General features: G+C 46.7%; 1 protein-coding gene across 2 annotated transcripts in view; it reads right to left on the reverse strand.

The window, feature by feature from the left end:
- smad6b (SMAD family member 6b) overlaps positions 1–25,000 on the reverse strand; it is a 49,421-nt gene that overhangs the window by 10,903 nt on the left and 13,518 nt on the right. Inside the window, exon 2 of one of the 2 annotated variants that reach the window (XM_055910519.1) lies at positions 16,092–16,148. The exons of the other annotated variant lie outside the window; for it this stretch is intronic. Within the exon in view, the coding sequence (XP_055766494.1) occupies positions 16,092–16,148 (57 nt within the window). The remainder of the gene's footprint in view (positions 1–16,091; positions 16,149–25,000) is intronic. 2 annotated transcript variants of the gene reach the window in all.

The following is a 25,000-nucleotide window of genomic DNA, read 5'->3' on the forward strand; positions in this document are numbered from 1 at the left end:
GGTACAAATCATTCCCTAAGTTCTTGACCTCAGCTGAATCTGGTAATAAATGGTGTGGCTGTTGAACAAGTTGAGGAGACTAAATTACTTGTTGTTACCTTAGATTGTAAACTGTCATAGTCAATAGATATAGATTAAATGGTTGTAAAAATGTAGAGAGGTTTGCTGAAATGCTCTGCTTTTTGGACACTACACTCCACAATGCAAGTTCTGCATGCTCTAGTTTTGTCTAATCTTGATTATTGTCCGGTCGTGTGATCAAGTGCTGCAAAGAAAGACCTTGTTAAGCTGCAGCTGGTCCAGAACAGAGCGGCACATCTTGCTCATCATTGTAATCAAAGGGATAATATTAATACTATGCATGCCAGTCTTTCTTGGCGAAGACTTGAGGAAAGACTAACTGTGTCCCTTCGTGTTTTTAATAAGAAACATTAATGTGTTGAAAATAACAAATTGTTTGCATAGTCAATATACACACAGCTCTGACACACGCACTTACCCCACCAGACATGCCACCAGGGGTCTTTTCAAGGTCCCTAAATTGAGACCAAATTCAAGGAAACATACAGTATTATACAGGGCCATAAATGCATGGATCTCCATTCCATCTTGGGGTGACAAGTAGCCTAGTGGTAGCCTAGTGGTAGCCTAGTGGTAGCCTAGTGGTAGCCTAGTGGTAGCCTAGTGGTAGCCTAGTGGTAGCCTAGTGGTAGCCTAGTGGTAGCCTAGTGGTAGCCTAGAGCGTTGGACTTGTAACCGAAAGGTTGCTAGATCGAATCCCCCGAGCTGACAAGGTACAAATCTGTCCTTCTGCCCCCTGAACAAGGCAGTTAACCCCACTGTTCCCCAGTAGGCCGTCATTGTAAATCAGAATGTTGTTCTTAACTGACTTGCCTAGTTCCCAGTAAGACTAGCTGTCTCCATTGGTGTGGGCTAATGGGGATCCCCAGTAAGACTAGCTGTCTCCATTGGTGTGGGCTAATGGGGATCCCCAGTAAGACTAGCTGTCTCTATTGGTGTGGGCTAATGGGGATCCCCAGTAAGACTAGCTGTCTCCATTGGTGTGGGCTAATGGGGATCCTCAGTAAGACGAGCTGTCTCCATTGGTGTGGGCTAATGGGGATCCTCAGTAAGACTAGCTGTCTCTATTGGTGTGGGCTAATGGGGATCCTCAGTAAGACTAGCTGTCTCCATTGGTGTGGGCTAATGGGGATCCTCAGTAAGACTAGCTGTCTCCATTGGTGTGGGCTAATGGGGATCCTCAGTAAGACTAGCTGTCTCCATTGGTGTGGGCTAATGGGGATCCTCAGTAAGACGAGCTGTCTCTATTGGTGTGGGCTAATGGGGATCCCCAGTAAGACTAGCTGTCTCTATTGGTGTGGGCTAATGGGGATCCTCAGTAAGACTAGCTGTCTCCATTGGTGTGGGCTAATGGGGATCCTCAGTAAGACTAGCTGTCTCCATTGGTGTGGGCTAATGGGGATCCTCAGTAAGACGAGCTGTCTCTATTGGTGTGGGCTAATGGGGATCCCCAGTAAGACTAGCTGTCTCTATTGGTGTGGGCTAATGGGGATCCTCAGTAAGACTAGCTGTCTCCATTGGTGTGGGCTAATGGGGATCCTCAGTAAGACGAGCTGTCTCTATTGGTGTGGGCTAATGGGGATCCCCAGTAAGACTAGCTGTCTCCATTGGTGTGGGCTAATGGGGATCCCCACTAAGACTAGCTGTCTCCATTGGTGTGGGCTAATGGGGATCCCCAGTAAGACTAGCGGTCTCCATTGGTGTGGGCTAATGGGGATCCCCATAAAGACTAGCTGTTAACATGGGTCCTCAGATCCTCAAAAAGTTCTACAGCTGCACCATCAAGAGCATTCTGACTGGTTGCATCATTGCCTGGTACGGCAACTGCTCGGCCTCTGACCGCAAGGTACTACAGAGGGTAGTGCGTACGGCCCAGTACATCACTGGGGCCAAGCTTCCTGCCATCCAGGAGCTATATACCAGGACACAACACAGGAAGCTACGCAGGACACACACAGGAAGCTACGCGGGACACAACACAGGAAGCTACGCAGGACACAACACAGGAAGCTACGCAGGACACAACACAGGAAGCTACGCAGGACACACAAACAGGAAGCTACGTGGGACACAACACAGGAAGCTACGCAGGACACATAAACAGGAAGCTACGCAGGACACAACACAGGAAGCTACGCAGGACACACAAACAGGAAGCTACGCAGGACACAACACAGGAAGCTACGCAGGACGCACAAACAGGAAGCTACGCAGGACACAACACAGGAAGCTACGCAGGACACAACACAGGAGGCTACGCGGGACACACAAACAGGAAGCTACGCAGGACACAACACAGGAAGCTACGCAGGACACAACACAGGAAGCTACGCAGGACACACAAACAGGAAGCTACGCAGGACACAACACAGGAAGCTACGCAAGACACACACAGGAAGCTACGCGGGACACAACACAGGAAGCTACGCAGGACACAAAAACAGGAAGCTACGCAGGACACACACACAGGAAGCTACACAGGACACAACACAGGAAGCTACGCAGGACACAACACAGGAAGCTACGCAGGACACACACACAGGAAGCTACGCAGGACACAACACAGGAAGCTATGCAGGACACACAAACAGGAAGCTACGCAGGACACAACACAGGAAGCTACGCGGGACACACACACAGGAAGCTACGCAGGACACAACACAGGAAGCTACGCAGGACACAACACAGGAAGCTACGCAGGACACACAAACAGGAAGCTACGCGGGACACAACACAGGAAGCTACGCAGGACACACAAACAGGAAACTACACAGGACACACAACACAGGAAGCTACGCAGGACACAACACAGGAAGCTACGCAGAACACAACACAGGAAGCTACGCAGGACACAACACAGGAAGCTACGCAGGACACACAAACAGGAAGCTACGCGGGACACAACACAGGAAGCTACGCAGGACACACACACAGGAAGCTACGCAGGACAAACACACAGGAAGCTACGCAGGACACAAACAGGAAGCTATGCAGGACACAACACAGGAAGCTACGCAGGACACAACACAGGAAGCTACGCAGGACACACACACAGGAAGCTACGCAGGACAAACACACAGGAAGCTATGCAGGACACAACACAGGAAGCTACGCAGGACACAACACAGGAAGCTACGCAGGACACAACACAGGAAGATACGCAGGACACAAACAGGAAGCTATGCAGGACACACAAACAGGAAGATACGCAGGACACAACACAGGAAGCTACGCAGGACAAACACACAGGAAGCTACGCAGGACACAAACAGAAAGCTACGCAGGACACAACACAGGAAGCTACGCAGGACACAACACAGGAAGCTACGCAGGACACACACACAGGAAGCTACGCAGGACAAACACACAGGAAGCTATGCAGGACACAACACAGGAAGCTACGCAGGACACACACAGGAAGCTACGCAGGACACACACAGGAAGCTACGCAGGACACACAAACAGGAAGCTACGCAGGACACAACACAGGAAGCTACGCAGGACACACACAGGAAGCTACGCAGGACACAACACAGGAAGCTACGCAGGACACAACACAGGAAGCTACGCAGGACACACACAGGAAGCTACGCAGGACACAACACAGGAAGCTACGCAGGACACACACAGGAAGCTACGCAGGACACACACAGGAAGCTACGCAGGACACAACACAGGAAGCTACGCAGGACACACAACACAGGAAGCTACGCAGGACACAACACAGGAAGCTACGCAGGACACAAACAAAATAAATGTAATTCAACCACTGAAAACCAACCCACTTGCTGCCAGACAGATTTTCTCGTGGTGTTTTCATTCATTTATCTAAAGCAATCCCTTTAAATTCCTTGTACCTTTAATTTGAATTTTCTCGACAGACTCACTAAAATACATTGAGAGAACCGTTCAGAATATCAGGGATATTTAAAACAATACAAATGGTAAACAATACAGTGAAAAGTCTGGGCATAAAATGAATGAATTAAAACATTCTAGAAATCATAAATCAACTCAATAGGTATGACGCTATACTGTCATTTGCGCATGCCTACAGAAGCATCTAGCATGGCTACAGAAGCCTATAGCATGGCTACAGAAGCATCTAGCATGCCTACAGAAGCCTCTAGCATGGCTACAGAAGCCTATAGCATGGCTACAGAAGCATCTAGCATGTCTACAGAGGCCTCTAGCATGGCTACAGAAGCCTATAGCTTGGCTACAGAAGCCTCTAGCTTGGCTACAGAAGCCTATAGCTTGGCTACAGAAGCCTATAGCATGGCTACAGAAGCATCTAGCATGGCTACAGAAGCCTATAGCATGGCTACAGAAGCCTATAGCACGGCTACAGAAGCCTCTAGCACGGCTACAGAAGCCTCTAGCTTGGCTACAGAAGCATCTAGCTTGGCTACAGAAGCATCTAGCATGCCTACAGAAGCCTCTAGCATGGCTACAGAAGCCTATAGCATGGCTACAGAAGCATCTAGCATGTCTACAGAGGCCTCTAGCATGGCTACAGAAGCCTATAGCTTGGCTACAGAAGCCTCTAGCTTGGCTACAGAAGCCTATAGCTTGGCTACAGAAGCCTATAGCATGGCTACAGAAGCATCTAGCATGGCTACAGAAGCCTATAGCATGGCTACAGAAGCCTCTAGCATGGCTACAGAAGCCTATAGCATGGCTACAGAAGCCTATAGCATGGCTACAGAAGCATCTAGCTTGGCTACAGAAGCATCTAGCTTGGCTACAGAAGCCTATAGCATGGCTACAGAAGCCTATAGCTTGGCTACAGAAGCCTATAGCTTGGCTACAGAAGCCCCTAGCTCGGCTACAGAAGCCTATAGCACGGCTACAGAAGCCTCTAGCACGGCTACAGAAGCCTCTAGCTTGGCTACAGAAGCATCTAGCATGGCTACAGAAGCATCTATCATGGCTACAGAAGCATCTATCATGGCTACAGAAGCCTATAGCATGGCTACAGAAGCATCTAGCATGCTACAGAGGCCTCTAGCATGGCTACAGAAGCCTCTAGCATGGCTACAGAAGCCTATAGCTTGGCTACAGAAGCCCCTAGCTCGGCTACAGAAGCCTATAGCACGGCTACAGAAGCCTCTAGCACGGCTACAGAAGCCTCTAGCTTGGCTACAGAAGCATCTAGCTTGGCTACAGAAGCATCTAGCTTGGCTACAGAAGCCTATAACTTGGCTACAGAAGCCTATAGCTTGGCTACAGAAGCCTATAGCTTGGCTACAGAAGCCCCTAGCTCGGCTACAGAAGCCTATAGCACGGCTACAGAAGCCTCTAGCACGGCTACAGAAGCCTCTAGCTTGGCTACAGAAGCATCTAGCATGGCTACAGAAGCCTCTAGTTTGGCTACAGAAGCATCTAGCATGGCTACAGAAGCATCCATCATGGCTACAGAAGCCTATAGCATGGCTACAGAAGCCTATAGATTGGCTACAGAAGCATCTAGCATGGCTAAAGAAGCCTCTAGTACTGCAACAGAAGCCTATAGCATAGCTACAGAAGCCTCTAGCACGGCTACAGAAACCTCTAGCATGGCTACAGAAGCCTATAGCATAGCTACAGAAGCCTCTAGCACGGCTACAGAGGCCTCTAGCATGGCTTCAGAGGCCTCTAGCATGGCTACAGAAGCCTATAGTATGGATACAGAAGCCTCTAGCATGGCTACAGAAGCCTATAGTATGGCTACAGAAGCCTCTAGTATGGGTCCCTGCAAGTTACAAGGTCCGCATTTCATAAACTTTACAGCGGGAAAGGTGATACGGTATGTTGACATGTTTCAATTCGCTGCCGTATCACTGGTTTCACGTTTGTTTCCAGCGATAAAAAAGATCTAAAAGAAGATTCCCTTAAACGGATTACTCATTTATCTAGCTCTTATCAATAACTATTATCAAGTTTCTCATTTATCTAGCTCTTATCAATAACTATGATCAAGTTGTAAATGACTGAATGCTGTTATTTCCAATAGAAAAAAGGAGGGAGATTCTGTCCCACTTGGACCCGGCAGGTTGGCTAGAACTCATTCATGCTTTCTGTATTGTTTAATCTCGCGTAAACCATCACTCCTCTGGACTGTAAACATCACTCCTCTGGACTGTAACCATCACTCCTCTGGACTGTAACCATCACTCCTCTGGACTGTAACACACTACTCTGGACTGTAACCATCACTCCTCTGGACTGTAACCATCACTCCTCTGGACTGTAACCATCACTCCTCTGGACTGTAATCATCACTCCTCTGGACTGTAACATTCTCCTCTGGACTGTAACACACTCCTCTGGACTGTAACCATCACTCCTCTGGACTGTAACCATCACTCCTCTGGACTGTAACCATCACTCCTCTGGACTGTAACACACTCCTCTGGACTGTAACCATCACTCCTCTGGACTGTAACCATCACTCCTCTGGACTGTAACCATCACTCCTCTGGACTGTAACCATCACTCCTCTGGACTGTAACCATCACTCCTCTGGACTGTAACCATCACTCCTCTGGACTGTAACCATCACTCCTCTGGACTGTAACCATCACTCCTCTGGACTGTAAACATCACTCCTCTGGACTGTAACCATCACTCCTCTGGACTGTAACCATCACTCCTCTGGACTGTAACACACTACTCTGGACTGTAACCATCACTCCTCTGGACTGTAACCATCACTCCTCTGGACTGTAACCATCACTCCTCTGGACTGTAATCATCACTCCTCTGGACTGTAACATTCTCCTCTGGACTGTAACACACTCCTCTGGACTGTAACCATCACTCCTCTGGACTGTAACCATCACTCCTCTGGACTGTAACCATCACTCCTCTGGACTGTAACACACTCCTCTGGACTGTAACCATCACTCCTCTGGACTGTAACCATCACTCCTCTGGACTGTAACCATCACTCCTCTGGACTGTAACCATCACTCCTCTGGACTGTAACCATCACTCCTCTGGACTGTAACACACTCCTCTGGACTGTAACCATCACTCCTCTGGACTGTAACCATCACTCCTCTGGACTGTAACACACTCCTCTGGACTGTAACCATCACTCCTCTGGACTGTAACCATCACTCCTCTGGACTGTAACCATCACTCCTCTGGACTGTAACCATCACTCCTCTGGACTGTAACACACTCCTCTGGACTGTAACCATCACTCCTCTGGACTGTAACACACTCCTCTGGACTGTAACCATCACTCCTCTGGACTGTAACCATCACTCCTCTGGACTGTAACCATCACTCCTCTGGACTGTAACACACTCCTCTGGGCTGTAACACACTCCTCTGGACTGTAACACACTCCTCTGGACTGTAACCATCACTCCTCTGGACTGTAACCATCACTCCTCTGGACTGTAACCATCACTCCTCTGGACTGTAACCATCACTCCTCTGGACTGTAACCAACACTCCTCTGGACTGTAACACACTCCTCTGGACTGTAACACACTCCTCTGGACTGTAACACACTCCTCTGGACTGTAACCATCACTCCTCTGGACTGTAACACGCTCCTCTGGACTGTAACACACTCCTCTGGACTGTAACACACTCCTCTGGACTGTAACCATCACTCCTCTGGACTGTAACCATCACTCCTCTGGACTGTAACCATCACTCCTCTGGACTGTAACACACTCCTCTGGACTGTAACCATCACTCCTCTGGACTGTAACCATCACTCCTCTGGACTGTAACACACTCCTCTGGACTGTAACCATCACTCCTCTGGACTGTAACACACTCCTCTGGACTGTAACCCACTCCTCTGGACTGTAACACACTCCTCTGGACTGTAACACACTCCTCTGGACTGTAACCATCACTCCTCTGGACTGTAACCATCACTCCTCTGGACTGTAACCATCACTCCTCTGGACTGTAACCATCACTCCTCTGGACTGTAACCATCACTCCTCTGGACTGTAACCATCACTCCTCTGGACTGTAACCATCACTCCTCTGGACTGTAACACACTCCTCTGGACTGTAACACACTCCTCTGGACTGTAACCCGCTCCTCTGGACTGTAACCATCACTCCTCTGGACTGTAACACACTCCTCTGGACTGTAACCCGCTCCTCTGGACTGTAACCATCACTCCTCTGGACTGTAACCAACACTCCTCTGGACTGTAACACGCTCCTCTGGACTGTAACCATCACTCCTCTGGACTGTAACCATCAATCCTCTGGACTGTAACACACTCCTCTGGACTGTAACACACTCCTCTGGACTGTAACCATCACTCCTCTGGACTGTAACCATCACTCCTCTGGACTGTAACCATCACTCCTCTGGACTGTAACCATCACTCCTCTGGACTGTAACACACTCCTCTGGACTGTAACCATCACTCCTCTGGACTGTAACACACTCCTCTGGACTGTAACCATCACTCCTCTGGACTGTAACCATCACTCCTCTGGACTGTAACCATCACTCCTCTTGACTGTAACCATCACTCCTCTGGACTGTAACCATCACTCCTCTGGACTGTAACCATCACTCCTCTGGACTGTAACACACTACTCTGGACTGTAACCATCACTCCTCTGGACTGTAACCATCACTCCTCTGGACTGTAACCATCACTCCTCTGGACTGTAACCATCACTCCTCTGGACTGTAACCATCACTCCTCTGGACTGTAACCATCACTCCTCTGGACTGTAACCATCACTCCTCTGGACTGTAACACACTCCTCTGGACTGTAACCATCACTCCTCTGGACTGTAACCATCACTCCTCTGGACTGTAACACACTCCTCTGGACTGTAATCATCACTCCTCTGGACTGTAACATTCTCCTCTGGACTGTAACACACTCCTCTGGACTGTAACCATCACTCCTCTGGACTGTAACCATCACTCCTCTGGACTGTAACCATCACTCCTCTGGACTGTAACACACTCCTCTGGACTGTAACCATCACTCCTCTGGACTGTAACCATCACTCCTCTGGACTGTAACCATCACTCCTCTGGACTGTAACCATCACTCCTCTGGACTGTAACACACTCCTCTGGACTGTAACCATCACTCCTCTGGACTGTAACCATCACTCCTCTGGACTGTAACACACTCCTCTGGACTGTAACCATCACTCCTCTGGACTGTAACCATCACCCCTCTGGACTGTAACCATCACTCCTCTGGACTGTAACCATCACTCCTCTGGACTGTAACACACTCCTCTGGACTGTAACCATCACTCCTCTGGACTGTAACACACTCCTCTGGACTGTAACCATCACTCCTCTGGACTGTAACCATCACTCCTCTGGACTGTAACCATCACTCCTCTGGACTGTAACACACTCCTCTGGGCTGTAACACACTCCTCTGGACTGTAACACACTCCTCTGGACTGTAACACACTCCTCTGGACTGTAACCATCACTCCTCTGGACTGTAACCATCACTCCTCTGGACTGTAACCATCACTCCTCTGGACTGTAACCATCACTCCTCTGGACTGTAACCATCACTCCTCTGGACTGTAACCAACACTCCTCTGGACTGTAACACACTCCTCTGGACTGTAACACACTCCTCTGGACTGTAACACACTCCTCTGGACTGTAACCATCACTCCTCTGGACTGTAACACGCTCCTCTGGACTGTAACACACACCTCTGGACTGTAACACACTCCTCTGGACTGTAACCATCACTCCTCTGGACTGTAACCATCACTCCTCTGGACTGTAACCATCACTCCTCTGGACTGTAACACACTCCTCTGGACTGTAACCATCACTCCTCTGGACTGTAACCATCACTCCTCTGGACTGTAACACACTCCTCTGGACTGTAACCATCACTCCTCTGGACTGTAACACACTCCTCTGGACTGTAACCCACTCCTCTGGACTGTAACACACTCCTCTGGACTGTAACACACTCCTCTGGACTGTAACCATCACTCCTCTGGACTGTAACCATCACTCCTCTGGACTGTAACCATCACTCCTCTGGACTGTAACCATCACTCCTCTGGACTGTAACCATCACTCCTCTGGACTGTAACCATCACTCCTCTGGACTGTAACACACTCCTCTGGACTGTAACACACTCCTCTGGACTGTAACCCGCTCCTCTGGACTGTAACCATCACTCCTCTGGACTGTAACACACTCCTCTGGACTGTAACCCGCTCCTCTGGACTGTAACCATCACTCCTCTGGACTGTAACCAACACTCCTCTGGACTGTAACACGCTCCTCTGGACTGTAACCATCACTCCTCTGGACTGTAACCATCAATCCTCTGGACTGTAACACACTCCTCTGGACTGTAACACACTCCTCTGGACTGTAACCATCACTCCTCTGGACTGTAACCATCACTCCTCTGGACTGTAACCATCACTCCTCTGGACTGTAACCATCACTCCTCTGGACTGTAACACACTCCTCTGGACTGTAACCATCACTCCTCTGGACTGTAACACACTCCTCTGGACTGTAACCATCACTCCTCTGGACTGTAACCATCACTCCTCTGGACTGTAACCATCACTCCTCTTGACTTTAACCATCACTCCTCTGGACTGTAACCATCACTCCTCTGGACTGTAACCATCACTCCTCTGGACTGTAACCATCACTCCTCTGGACTGTAACCATCACTCCTCTGGACTGTAACACACTCCTCTGGACTGTAACCATCACTCCTCTGGACTGTAACCATCACTCCTCTGGACTGTAACACACTCCTCTGGACTGTAATCATCACTCCTCTGGACTGTAACATTCTCCTCTGGACTGTAACACACTCCTCTGGACTGTAACCATCACTCCTCTGGACTGTAACCATCACTCCTCTGGACTGTAACCATCACTCCTCTGGACTGTAACCATCACTCCTCTGGACTGTAACACACTCCTCTGGACTGTAACCATCACTCCTCTGGACTGTAACCATCACTCCTCTGGACTGTAACCATCACTCCTCTGGACTGTAACCATCACTCCTCTGGACTGTAACCATCACTCCTCTGGACTGTAACACACTCCTCTGGACTGTAACCATCACTCCTCTGGACTGTAACCATCACTCCTCTGGACTGTAACACACTCCTCTGGACTGTAACCATCACTCCTCTGGACTGTAACCATCACGCCTCTGGACTGTAACCATCACTCCTCTGGACTGTAACCATCACTCCTCTGGACTGTAACACACTCCTCTGGACTGTAACCATCACTCCTCTGGACTGTAACACACTCCTCTGGACTGTAACCATCACTCCTCTGGACTGTAACCATCACTCCTCTGGACTGTAACCATCACTCCTCTGGACTGTAACACACTCCTCTGGGCTGTAACACACTCCTCTGGACTGTAACACACTCCTCTGGACTGTAACCATCACTCCTCTGGACTGTAACCATCACTCCTCTGGACTGTAACCATCACTCCTCTGGACTGTAACCAACACTCCTCTGGACTGTAACCATCACTCCTCTGGACTGTAACACACTACTCTGGACTGTAACACACTCCTCTGGACTGTAACCATCACTCCTCTGGACTGTAACACACTCCTCTGGACTGTAACACGCTCCTCTGGACTGTAACACACTCCTCTGGACTGTAACCATCACTCCTCTGGACTGTAACCATCACTCCTCTGGACTGTAACACACTCCTCTGGACTGTAACACACTCCTCTGGACTGTAACCATCACTCCTCTGGACTGTAACCATCACTCCTCTGGACTGTAACACACTCCTCTGGACTGTAACCATCACTCCTCTGGACTGTAACACACTCCTCTGGACTGTAACCATCACTCCTCTGGACTGTAACACACTCCTCTGGACTGTAACACACTCCTCTGGACTGTAACCATCACTCCTCTGGACTGTAACCATCACTCCTCTGGACTGTAACCATCACTCCTCTGGACTGTAACCATCACTCCTCTGGACTGTAACCATCACTCCTCTGGACTGTAACCATCACTCCTCTGGACTGTAACACACTCCTCTGGACTGTAACACACTCCTCTGGACTGTAACCCGCTCCTCTGGACTGTAACCATCACTCCTCTGGACTGTAACACACTCCTCTGGACTGTAACCCGCTCCTCTGGACTGTAACCATCACTCCTCTGGACTGTAACCAACACTCCTCTGGACTGTAACACGCTCCTCTGGACTGTAACCATCACTCCTCTGGACTGTAACCATCAATCCTCTGGACTGTAACACACTCCTCTGGACTGTAACACACTCCTCTGGACTGTAACCATCACTCCTCTGGACTGTAACCATCACTCCTCTGGACTGTAACCATCACTCCTCTGGACTGTAACACACTCCTCTGGACTGTAACCATCACTCCTCTGGACTGTAACACACTCCTCTGGACTGTAACCATCACTCCTCTGGACTGTAACCATCACTCCTCTGGACTGTAACCATCACTCCTCTTGACTGTAACCATCACTCCTCTGGACTGTAACCATCACTCCTCTGGACTGTAACCATCACTCCTCTGGACTGTAACACACTCCTCTGGACTGTAACCATCACTCCTCTGGACTGTAACACACTCCTCTGGACTGTAATCATCACTCCTCTGGACTGTAACCATCACTCCTCTGGACTGTAACACACTCCTCTGGACTGTAACCATCACTCCTCTGGACTGTAACCATCACTCCTCTGGACTGTAACCATCACTCCTCTGGACTGTAACCATCACTCCTCTGGACTGTAACCAACACTCCCCTGGACTGTAACCAACACTCCTCTGGACTGTAACCATCACTCCTCTGGACTGTAACCATCACTCCTCTGGACTGTAACCATCACTCCTCTGGACTGTAACCATCACTCCTCTGGACTGTAACCATCACTCCTCTGGACTGTAACCATCACTCCTCTGGACTGTAAACATCACTCCTCTGGACTGTAACCATCACTCCTCTGGACTGTAACCATCACTCCTCTTAACTGTAACCATCACTCCTCTGGACTGTAACCATCACTCCTCTGGACTGTAACCATCACTCCTCTGGTACTGTAACCATCACTCCTCTGGACTGTAACCATCACTCCTCTGGACTGTAACCATCACTCCTCTGGACTGTAACACACTCCTCTGGACTGTAACACACTCCTCTGGACTGTAACCATCACTCCTCTGGACTGTAACCATCACTCCTCTGGACTGTAACCATCACTCCTCTGGACTGTAACCATCACTCCTCTGGACTGTAACCATCACTCCTCTGGACTGTAACCATCACTCCTCTGGACTGTAACCATCACTCCTCTGGACTGTAACCAACACTCCTCTGGACTGTAACCAACACTCCTCTGGACTGTAACCATCACTCCTCTGGACTGTAACCATCACTCCTCTGGACTGTAACCATCACTCCTCTGGACTGTAACCAACACTCCTCTGGACTGTAACCATCACTCCTCTGGACTGTAACCATCACACACACACACACACACACACACACACACACACACACACACACACACACACACACACACACACACACACCACTTCTTATACATTCCCAAACTTTCTTTCTGCAGATTTCTTATTTTCACATTTCAATACCTGTTTCCTTCACACAGAGAGGAACTAAAAGACCAGCACATCGTTGGTACACTTCATTCAATGTACAGAGCCCTAACTGCTTTAGAACAGACTGGTGTGTGTGTGTGTGTGTGTGTGTGTGTGTGTGTGTGTGTGTGTGTGTGTGTGTGTGTGTGTGTGTGTGTGTGTGTGTGTGTGTGTGTGTGTGTGTGTGTGTGTGTGTGTGTGTGTTGCTTTGCTTGAACACTTTTGACAACATGACAAGAACTCTAATTTCAAACTGTCCGAAAACAGAAACATTCGCAACATTCAGAGTTTCAAAGAGACTGACTGACTGACTGACTGAGTGACTGACTGACTGGCTGTTACTGACTGGCTGACTGACTGACTGACTGACTGGCTGACTAACTGACTGACTGACTGACTGAGTGGCTGACTGACTGACTGACTGGCTGACTAACTGACTGGCTGACTGACTGACTGACTGACTGGCTGACTAACTGACTGGCTGACTGACTGACTGGCTGACTAACTGACTGACTGACTGACTGACTGGCTGACTGGCTGACTGAGTGGTTGGCTGACTGACTGGCTGACTGACTGACTGGCTGACTAACTGACTGACTGACTGGCTGACTGACTGACTGGCTGACTGGCTGACTGAGTGGTTGGCTGACTGACTGGCTGACTGACTGACTGGCTGACTGGCTGACTGAGTGGTTGGCTGACTGACTGGCTGACTGGCTGACTGGCTGACTGGCTGACTGAGTGGCTGACGGACTGAGTGGCTGGCTGAGTGGCTGACTGACTGACTGAGTGGCTGACTGACTGAGTGGCTGACTGACTGGCTGACTGGCTGACTGACTGGCTGACTGGCTGACTGAGTGGCTGACTGACTGGGTGGCTGACTGACTGGCTGACTGGCTGACTGACTGTGTTACTGGCTGACTGGCTGACTGAGTTACTGGCTTACTGAGTTACTGGCTGGCTGACTGGCTGGCTGGCTTACTGAGTTACTGGCTGGCTGACTGGCTGACTGGCTTACTGAGTTACTGGCTTACTGAGTTACTGGCTGGCTGACTGACTGGCTGACTGTGTTACTTGCTGGCTGACTGACTGAGTGGCTGACTGACTGACTGGCTGACTGTGTTACTGGCTGACTGAGTTACTGGTTGACTGAGTTACTGGCTTACTGAGTTACTGGCTGACTGGTTGACTGAGTTACTGGCTGGCTGGCTGGCTGAGTTACTGGCTGGCTGGCTGGCTGACTGACTGACTGATTGACTGGCTAACTGGCTGATAGACTGACTAGCTGACTGACTGCCTGGCTGGCTGGCTGAGTTTGTAGTTGCTGTGGGGGGTTAGTGAGGAGATGCTGGATGACGTGGGCCCCGGCAGTTAATCCACACAGCATTCTGCCACGGCTATTCCCAGTTAAAATACTGATGGCCACAGTGCCAGCGATAGGTTGGTTGGGGGCGCACGCACACACACACACACACACACACACACACACACACACACACACACACACACACACACACACACACACACACACACACACACACACACACACACACACACACACATACTCAGAGCACACACAGACCCACACACACACACATACTCAGAGCACACACAAACACACACACTCACACAACCAAACAAACACACACACACACACACACACACACACACACACACACACATACTCAGAGCACACACAGACCCACACACACACACATACACACACACACACACACACACACACACACACACACACACACACACACACACACACACACAGAACACACAAACACACACACACACACACACACACACACACACACACACACACATACTCAGAGCACACACAGACCCACACACATACACACACACACACACACACACACACACACACACACACACACACACACACACACACACACACACACACACACACACACACACACACACACACACACACACACACACAGAACACACAAACACACACACACACACACACACACACACACACACACACACACACACACACACACACACACATACTCACTGAACACACACACACACACACACACACACACACACACACACACAGAACACACAAACACACACACACACACACACACACACATACTCTCAGAACACACACACACACACACACACACACACACACACACACAGAACACACAAACACACACACACACACACACACACACATACTCTCAGAACACACACACAGGTATGTGTATTCTCAGGTAAACTCTGGCTGAGTTTGTAGTTGCTGTGGGGGGTATGTGTATTCTCAGGTAAACTCTGGCTGAGTTTGTAGTTGCTGTGGGGGGTTAGTGTATTCTCAGCATGTTGGTGATGACTTACCAAGTGGCTTTTGTTCCTCTGTAGGGGACAGCCGTGAGTATGGTGGTGGGGGCGACTCTGGAACATACAACATACATGTCAGGGACTCTGAACATACAACATACATGTCTGGGGCTCTGAACACACAACATACATGTCTGGATCTCTGAACATACAACATACATGTCAGAGACTCTAAACATACAACATACATGTCAGGAACTCTGAACACACAACATACATGTCAGGGACTCTGAACACACAACATACATGTCAGAGACTCTAAACATACAACATACACGTCAGGGACTCTGAACATACAACATACATGTCAGAGACTCTGAACATACACCATACACGTCAGGGACTCTGAACACACACCATACATGTCAGGGACTCTGAACACACAACATACATGTCAGGGACTCTGAACACACAACATACATGTCAGGGACTCTGAACACACAACATACATGTCAGGGACTCTGAACACACAACATACATGTCAGAGACTCTGAACATACAACATACATGTCAGAGACTCTGAACATACGACATACACGTCAGAGACTCTGAACATACAAAATACATGTCAGGGACTCTGAACACACACCATACATGTCAGGGACTCTGAACACACAACATACATGTCAGGGCCTCTAAATGGTTCTATACTGTTCTATACTGTTCTATATGGTTCTATACTGTTCTATACTGTTCTATATGGTTCTATACTGTTCTATATGGTTCTATACTGTTCTATATATTGTTCTATACTGTGTTGTACGGTTCTATACTGTTCTATATGGTTATATACTGTGTTATATGGTTTAAGAGACAGAGAGTAAGGAGAAGGCAGTATAATAGACACCCTGCTCCTTTAAGAGACAGAGTGGAAGGAGAAGGCAGTATAATAGACACCCTGCTCCTTTAAGAGACAGAGCGGAAGGAGAAGGCAGTATAATAGACACCCTGCTCCTTTAAGAGACAGAGTGGAAGGAGAAGGCAGTATAATAGACACCCTGCTCCTTTAAGAGACAGAGTGGAAGGAGAAGGCAGTATAATAGACACGCTGCTCCTTTAAGAGACAGAGTGGAAGGAGAAGGCAGTATAATAGACACGCTGCTCCTTTAAGAGACAGAGTGGAAGGAGAAGGCAGTATAATAGACACCCTGCTCCTTTAAGAGACAGAGTGGAAGGAGAAGGCAGTATAATAGACACGCTGCTCCTTTAAGAGACAGAGCGGAAGGAGAAGGCAGTATAATAGACACCCTGCTCCTTTAAGAGACAGAGTGGAAGGAGAAGGCAGTATAATAGACACGCTGCTCCTTTAAGAGACAGAGTGGAAGGAGAAGGCAGTATAATAGACACGCTGCTCCTTTAAGAGACAGAGTGGAAGGAGAAGGCAGTATAATAGACACCCTGCTCCTTTAAGAGACAGAGTGGAAGGAGAAGGCAGTATAATAGACACGCTGCTCCTTTAAGAGACAGAGTGGAAGGAGAAGGCAGTATAATAGACACCCTGCTCCTTTAAGAGACAGAGTGGAAGGAGAAGGCAGTATAATAGACACGCTGCTCCTTTAAGAGACAGAGCGGAAGGAGAAGGCAGTATAATAGACACCCTGCTCCTTTAAGAGACAGAGTGGAAGGAGAAGGCAGTATAATAGACACGCTGCTCCTTTAAGAGACAGAGTGGAAGGAGAAGGCAGTATAATAGACACGCTGCTCCTTTAAGAGACAGAGTGGAAGGAGAAGGCAGTATAATAGACACGCTGCTCCTTTAAGAGACAGAGTGGAAGGAGAAGGCAGTATAATAGACACCCTGCTCCTTTAAGAGACAGAGTGGAAGGAGAAGGCAGTATAATAGACACGCTGCTCCTTTAAGAGAACTCAGGGTATATCCCAAATGGCACCCTGTTCACTATATAGTGCACTCCTTTTGACCAGAAGCCTATGAGAATAGGGCACTATGGATTGGGATAAGGGGGCCATTTGGGACTCACTTCAATCAGATCCACAGCTCGTCTGTCTGGCGCCGGGCTGCATGTGTGGCTATGCAAACCGTATTAACGCCACTCCTACACCTACATAGCAAGAGGGACACGAGAGGGACACAAGAGGGACCTCCACGGGACGAAAGAGCTTTTTAAATCTCAGCGTGAAACTGATCTCATTACGGCCTGACCAACTACAAGACGAGGTCTATTTCAAAAGAGATTCGTCCGTTTCAAAAAACAAGTTATTTTAACTACTATGGTATAATATACTATATATACTATATATATATATACTAATATACTATATATACTATATATACTATATATACATATATATATATATACTAATATACTATAATATACTATATATATTCTAATATACTATAATATACTATATATACTATATATATATACTAATATACTATAATATACTATATACTATATATATTTATATATTAATATACTATATATACTATATATATATATATACTAATATACTATAATATACTATATATACTATATATATATACTAATATACTATAATATACTATATATACTATATATATATACTAATATACTATAATATACTATATATACTATATATATATATACTAATATACTATAATATACTATATATATATATATATATATATATACTAATATACTATAATATACTATATATACTATATATATATACTAATATACTATAATATACTATATATACTATATATATATATACTAATATACTATAATATACTATATATACTATATATATATATATATACTAATATACTATAATATACTATACTTACACGTAGCACTATTTAAACTTTGGTTTTGATGTTGCGTAGATTTTCTGTTTACATTGGTCGTTTTGAAGCCGATAGGCTCATGTCCAAAAATAAACAAGTAGGTTTAACTGTGTTCAATTCAACACTGAGGATATAGGAGCTATGAGACGTTCACATAACAACATACATGATCACCTACATTCCCACTCTTTCTGGACGGAAAAAAAACTTAATCTTGAAGTTTTCACTTTTCTCTACTAAAACATGAGTGAAAGTGATGGATTCCTAGGCGCCTTTGTTCAACAGCATGAAAGAAATATCGGCTCAATCGAGACACGCATTAGTGCGTGTGAGTTGGCCGGCAGGGATGTCCTTGTCCCATCGCGCACTAGCGACTCCTGTGGCGTTGCCGGGCGTAGTTCGCCAGGTGTACGGTGTTTCAAGAAGGCTTGGCGGGGGTCGTGTTTCGGAGGAAGCACGGCTCTTTCGACCTTCGACCTCGCCCGAGTCCGTACGGGAGATGCAGCGACGGGACAAGACTGTAACTACCAATTGGACACCACGAAATTGGGGAGAAAATTGTGTAAAAAAAATTATCTAGATAATTTCAAGAGGCTCTACATAGACAAAGTTATGGTTGTCTGGTATAGTTCCGCTATTGGTGTGGGGAAGCAGTCAATCATTTGTGCAAAATGGGTAAGAGAAGAGGTTCATGCTCTGGGGACATGCACAAGAATGAGGTATTTTTGTAATTTGAAGAAATGGGGAATAGGTATAAGTGGCGTGATAATGATGTGTGGCGATACATGCAACTTAAAAGCTGTGTGTCAACACTAGGTCATTATGTTAAAACGGCTAATAAAAGCCATAAGCTGGCACACACCCATAGAACATTATTATGTGTAGAAGTGCTGACTAACGGTGAAGAAACTGCTATGAAAATAAAGAGAGTCTCCTACAGACCTCTTCTGTTATGTACCTCTCTCTCTCTCTGTCTCTCTCTCTCTCTCTCTCTCTCTCTCTCTCTCTCTCTCTCTCTCTGTCTCTCTCTCTCTCTCTCTCTCTCTCTCTCTCTCTCTCTCTCTCTCTCTCTCTCTCTCTCTCTCTCTCTCTCTCTCTCTCTCTCTATATATATATATATATATATATATATATATATATATACGGTATCATTATATTATTTACTGGGAGTTTATATATAGAGTGTTATTTTTACAGCTTAAACATTATATTAAAAGGCAACGATGTTGTAGAAGACTACCAAACTTGGAACAATCAGCTTTTTTATGTAAAAAAAAAAAACGCTGTTAAAGGTTGACAATGGCACCTGTAGAAAACTTGAGAAATATATTATCTCAGACATTTTTTACCAGAGAAACCAAGAGAAAATGTATACAATTAAATGTTTTTCATAGGTTTTAATCTCACTCCACATAGAACGTACAGGACGATGTGTGTTGGAGATGTAGAAGGGAGGGGGTGGGAATCCTGGGAATGCAGGGAATGCTGGGAATTCCCAGTTATCCTATGGGACAAAGCCTAACGGTGCATAGGAGACGGCCTTGGATTCCCTACACCTAGGTCACCAAGACCGTGTCTTTTTGAGTGAACTTCCTTCATACTGGACGTAGAGACATACAAACGTCTATTTACAGGTTCATCTGACTACAGTTGACCGTATTACAGGATAGGTACGAGTAGAGCTGTTGACCGTATTACAGGATAGGTACTAGTAGGACTGTTGACCGTATTACAGGATAGGTATTAGTAGGGCTGTTGACCGTATTACAGGATAGGTACTAGTAGGACTGTTGACCGTATTACAGGATAGGTACTAGTAGGACTGTTGACCGTATTACAGGATAGGTATTAGTAGGGCTGTTGACCGTATTACAGGATAGGTACTAGTAGGACTGTTGACCGTATTACAGGATAGGTACTAGTAGGGCTGTTGACCGTATTACAGGATAGGTACTAGTAGGACTGTTGACCGTATTACAGGATAGGTACTAGTAGGACTGTTGACCGTATTACAGGATAGGTACTAGTAGGGCTGTTGACCGTATTACAGGATAGGTACTAGTAGGACTGTTGACCGTATTACAGGATAGGTACTAGTAGAGCTGTTGACCGTATTACAGGATAGGTACTAGTAGAGCTGTTGACCGTATTACAGGATAGGTAGTAGTAGGGCTGTTGACCGTATTACAGGATAGGTACTAGTAGAGCTGTTGACCGTATTACAGGATAGGTACTAGTAGGACTGTTGACCGTATTACAGGATAGGTACTAGTAGAGCTGTTGACCGTATTACAGGATAGGTACTAGTAGGGCTGTTGACCGTATTACAGGATAGGTAGTAGTAGGGCTGTTGACCGTATTACAGGATAGGTACTGGTAGGACTGTTGACCGTATTACAGGATAGGTACTAGTAGGACTGTTGACCGTATTACAGGATAGGTACTAGTAGAGCTGTTGACCGTATAACAGGATAGGTACTGGTAGGACTGTTGACCGTATTACAGGATAGGTACTAGTAGGGCTGTTGACCGTATTACAGGATGGGTACTAGTAGGGCTGTTGACCGTATTACGGGATAGGTACTAGTAGGGCTGTTGACCGTATTACAGGATAGGTACTAGTAGGGCTGTTGACCGTATTACAGGATGGGTACTAGTAGGGCTGTTGACCGTATTACAGGATAGGTACTAGTAGGACTGTTGACCGTATTACAGGATAGGTACTAGTAGGACTGTTGACCGTATTACAGGATAGCAACTAGTAGAGCTGTTGACCGTATTACAGGATAGGTACTGGTAGGACTGTTGACCGTATTACAGGATAGGTACTAGTAGGACTGTTGACCGTATTACAGGATAGGTACTAGTAGGACTGTTGACCGTATTACAGGATAGGTACTAGTAGGGCTGTTGACCGTATTACAGGATAGGTACTAGTAGAGCTGTTGACCGTATTACAGGATAGGTACTAGTAGAGCTGTTGACCGTATTACAGGATAGGTACTAGTAGAGCTGTTGACCGTATTACAGGATAGGTACTAGTAGGGCTGTTGACCGTATTACAGGATAGGTACTCGTAGGACTGTTGACCGTGTTATAGGATAGGTACTAGTAGGCCTGTTGACCGTATTACAGGATAGGTACTAGTAGGGCTGTTGACAGTATTACAGGATAGGTACTAGTAGGACTGTTGACCGTATTACAGGATAGGTACTAGTAGGACTGTTGACCGTATTACAGGATAGGTACTAGTAGAGCTGTTGACCGTATTACAGGATAGGTACTAGTAGGGCTGTTGACCGTATTACAGGATAGGTACTAGTAGGGATGTTGACCGTATTACAGGATAGGTACTAGTAGGGACGTTGACCGTATTACAGGATGGGTACTAGTAGAGCTGTTGACCGTATTACAGGATAGGTACTAGTAGGGCTGTTGACCGTATTACAGGATAGGTACTAGTAGAGCTGTTGACCGTATTACAGGATAGGTACTAGTAGGACTGTTGACCGTATTACAGGATAGGTACTAGTAGGGCTGTTGAACGTATTACAGGATAGGTACTAGTAGGGCTGTTGACCGTATTACAGGATAGGTACTAGTAGGACTGTTGACCGTATTACAGGATAGGTACTAGTAGGACTGTTGACCGTATTACAGGATAGGTACTAGTAGGACTGTTGACCGTATTACAGGATAGGTACTAGTAGAGCTGTTGACCGTATAACAGGATAGGTACTAGTAGGGCTGTTGAGCATATTACAGGATAGGTACTAGTAGGACTGTTGACCGTATTACGGGATAGGTACTAGTAGGAATGTTGACCGTATTACAGGATAGGTACTAGTAGGGCTGTTGACCGTATTACGGGATAGGTACTAGTAGAGCTGTTGACCGTATAACAGGATAGGTACTAGTAGGACTGTTGACCGTATTACTGGATAGGTACTAGTAGGACTGTTGACCGTATTACGGGATAGGTACTAGTAGAGCTGTTGACCGTATAACAGGATAGGTACTAGTAGGGCTGTTGACCGTATTACGGGATAGGTACTAGTAGGAATGTTGACCGTATTACAGGATAGGTACTAGTAGGGCTGTTGACCGTATTACAGGATAGGTACTAGTAGAGCTGTTGACCGTATAACAGGATAGGTACTAGTAGGGCTGTTGACCGTATTACAGGATAGGTACTAGTATGGATGTTGACCGTATTACAGGATGGGTACTAGTAGAGCTGTTGACCGTATTACAGGATAGGTACTAGTAGGACTGTTGACCGTATTACAGGATAGGTACTAGTAGAGCTGTTAACCGTATCACAGGATAGGTACTAGTAGGGCTGTTGACCGTATTACAGGATAGGTACTGGTAGGACTGTTGACCGTATTACAGGATAGGTACTAGTAGGACTGTTGACCGTATTACAGGATAGGTACTAGTAGGGCTGTTGACCGTATTACAGGATAGGTACTAGTAGGGCTGTTGATCGTATTACAGGATAGGTACTAGTAGGACTGTTGACCGTATTACAGGATAGGTACTAGTAGGACTGTTGACCGTATTACGGGATAGGTACTAGTAGGACTGTTGACCGTATTACAGGATAGGTACTAGTAGGGCTGTTGACCGTATTACAGGATAGGTACTAGTAGGGCTGTTGACCGTATTACAGGATAGTAACTAGTAGGGCTGTTGACCGTATTACAGGATAGGTACTAGTAGGACTGTTGACCGTATTACAGGATAGGTACTAGTAGGGCTGTTGACCGTATTACAGGATAGTAACTAGTAGGGCTGTTGACCGTATTACAGGATAGGTACTAGTAGAGCTGTTGACCGTATTACAGGATAGGTACTAGTAGAGCTGTTGACCGTATTACAGGATAGGTACTAGTAGGACTGTTGACCGTATTACAGGATAGGTACTAGTAGGACTGTTGACCGTATTACAGGATAGGTACTAGTAGGACTGTTGACCGTATTACAGGATAGGTACTAGTAGAGCTGTTGACCGTATTACAGGATAGGTACTAGTAGGGCTGTTGACCGTATTACAGGATAGGTACTAGTAGGACTGTTGACCGTATTACAGGATAGGTACTAGTAGGACTGTTGACCGTATTACAGGATAGGTACTTGTAGGGCTGTTGACCGTATTACAGGATAGGTACTAGTAGGGCTGTTGACCGTATTACAGGATAGGTACTAGTAGGACTGTTGACCATATTACAGGATAGGTACTAGTAGGACTGTTGACCGTATTACAGGATAGGTACTAGTAGAGCTGTTGACCGTATAACAGGATAGGTACTAGTAGGACTGTTGACCGTATTACAGGATATGTACTAGTAGAGCTGTTGACCGTATAACAGGATAGGTACTAGTAGAGCTGTTGACCGTATTACAGGATAGGTATTAGTAGGGCTGTTGACCGTATTACAGGATAGGTACTAGTAGGGCTGTTGACCGTATTACAGGATAGGTACTAGTAGGGCTGTTGACCGTATTACAGGATGGGTACTAGTAGGGCTGTTGACCGTATTACAGGATAGGTACTAGTAGGACTGTTGACCGTATTACAGGATAGGTACTAGTAGGGCTGTTGACCGTATAACAGGATAGGTACTAGTAGGACTGTTGACCGTATTACAGGATAGGTACTAGTAGGACTGTTGACCGTATTACAGGATAGGTACTAGTAGAGCTGTTGACCGTATTACAGGATAGGTACTAGTAGGACTGTTGACCGTATTACAGGATAGGTACTAGTAGAGCTGTTGACCGTATTACAGGATAGATACTAGTAGGACTGTTGACCGTATTACAGGATAGGTACTAGTAGGGCTGTTGACCGTATTACAGGATAGGTACTAGTAGGGCTGTTGACCGTATTACAGGATAGGTACTCGTAGGACTGTTGACCGTGTTATAGGATAGGTACTAGTAGGCCTGTTGACCGTATTACAGGATAGGTACTAGTAGGGCTGTTGACAGTATTACAGGATAGGTACTAGTAGGACTGTTGACCGTATTACAGGATAGGTACTAGTAGGACTGTTGACCGTATTACAGGATAGGTACTAGTAGAGCTGTTGACCGTATTACAGGATAGGTACTA

This window comes from Salvelinus fontinalis, unplaced genomic scaffold, assembly GCF_029448725.1.
Source record: "Salvelinus fontinalis isolate EN_2023a unplaced genomic scaffold, ASM2944872v1 scaffold_0015, whole genome shotgun sequence".
Taxonomy (NCBI): domain Eukaryota; kingdom Metazoa; phylum Chordata; class Actinopteri; order Salmoniformes; family Salmonidae; genus Salvelinus; species Salvelinus fontinalis.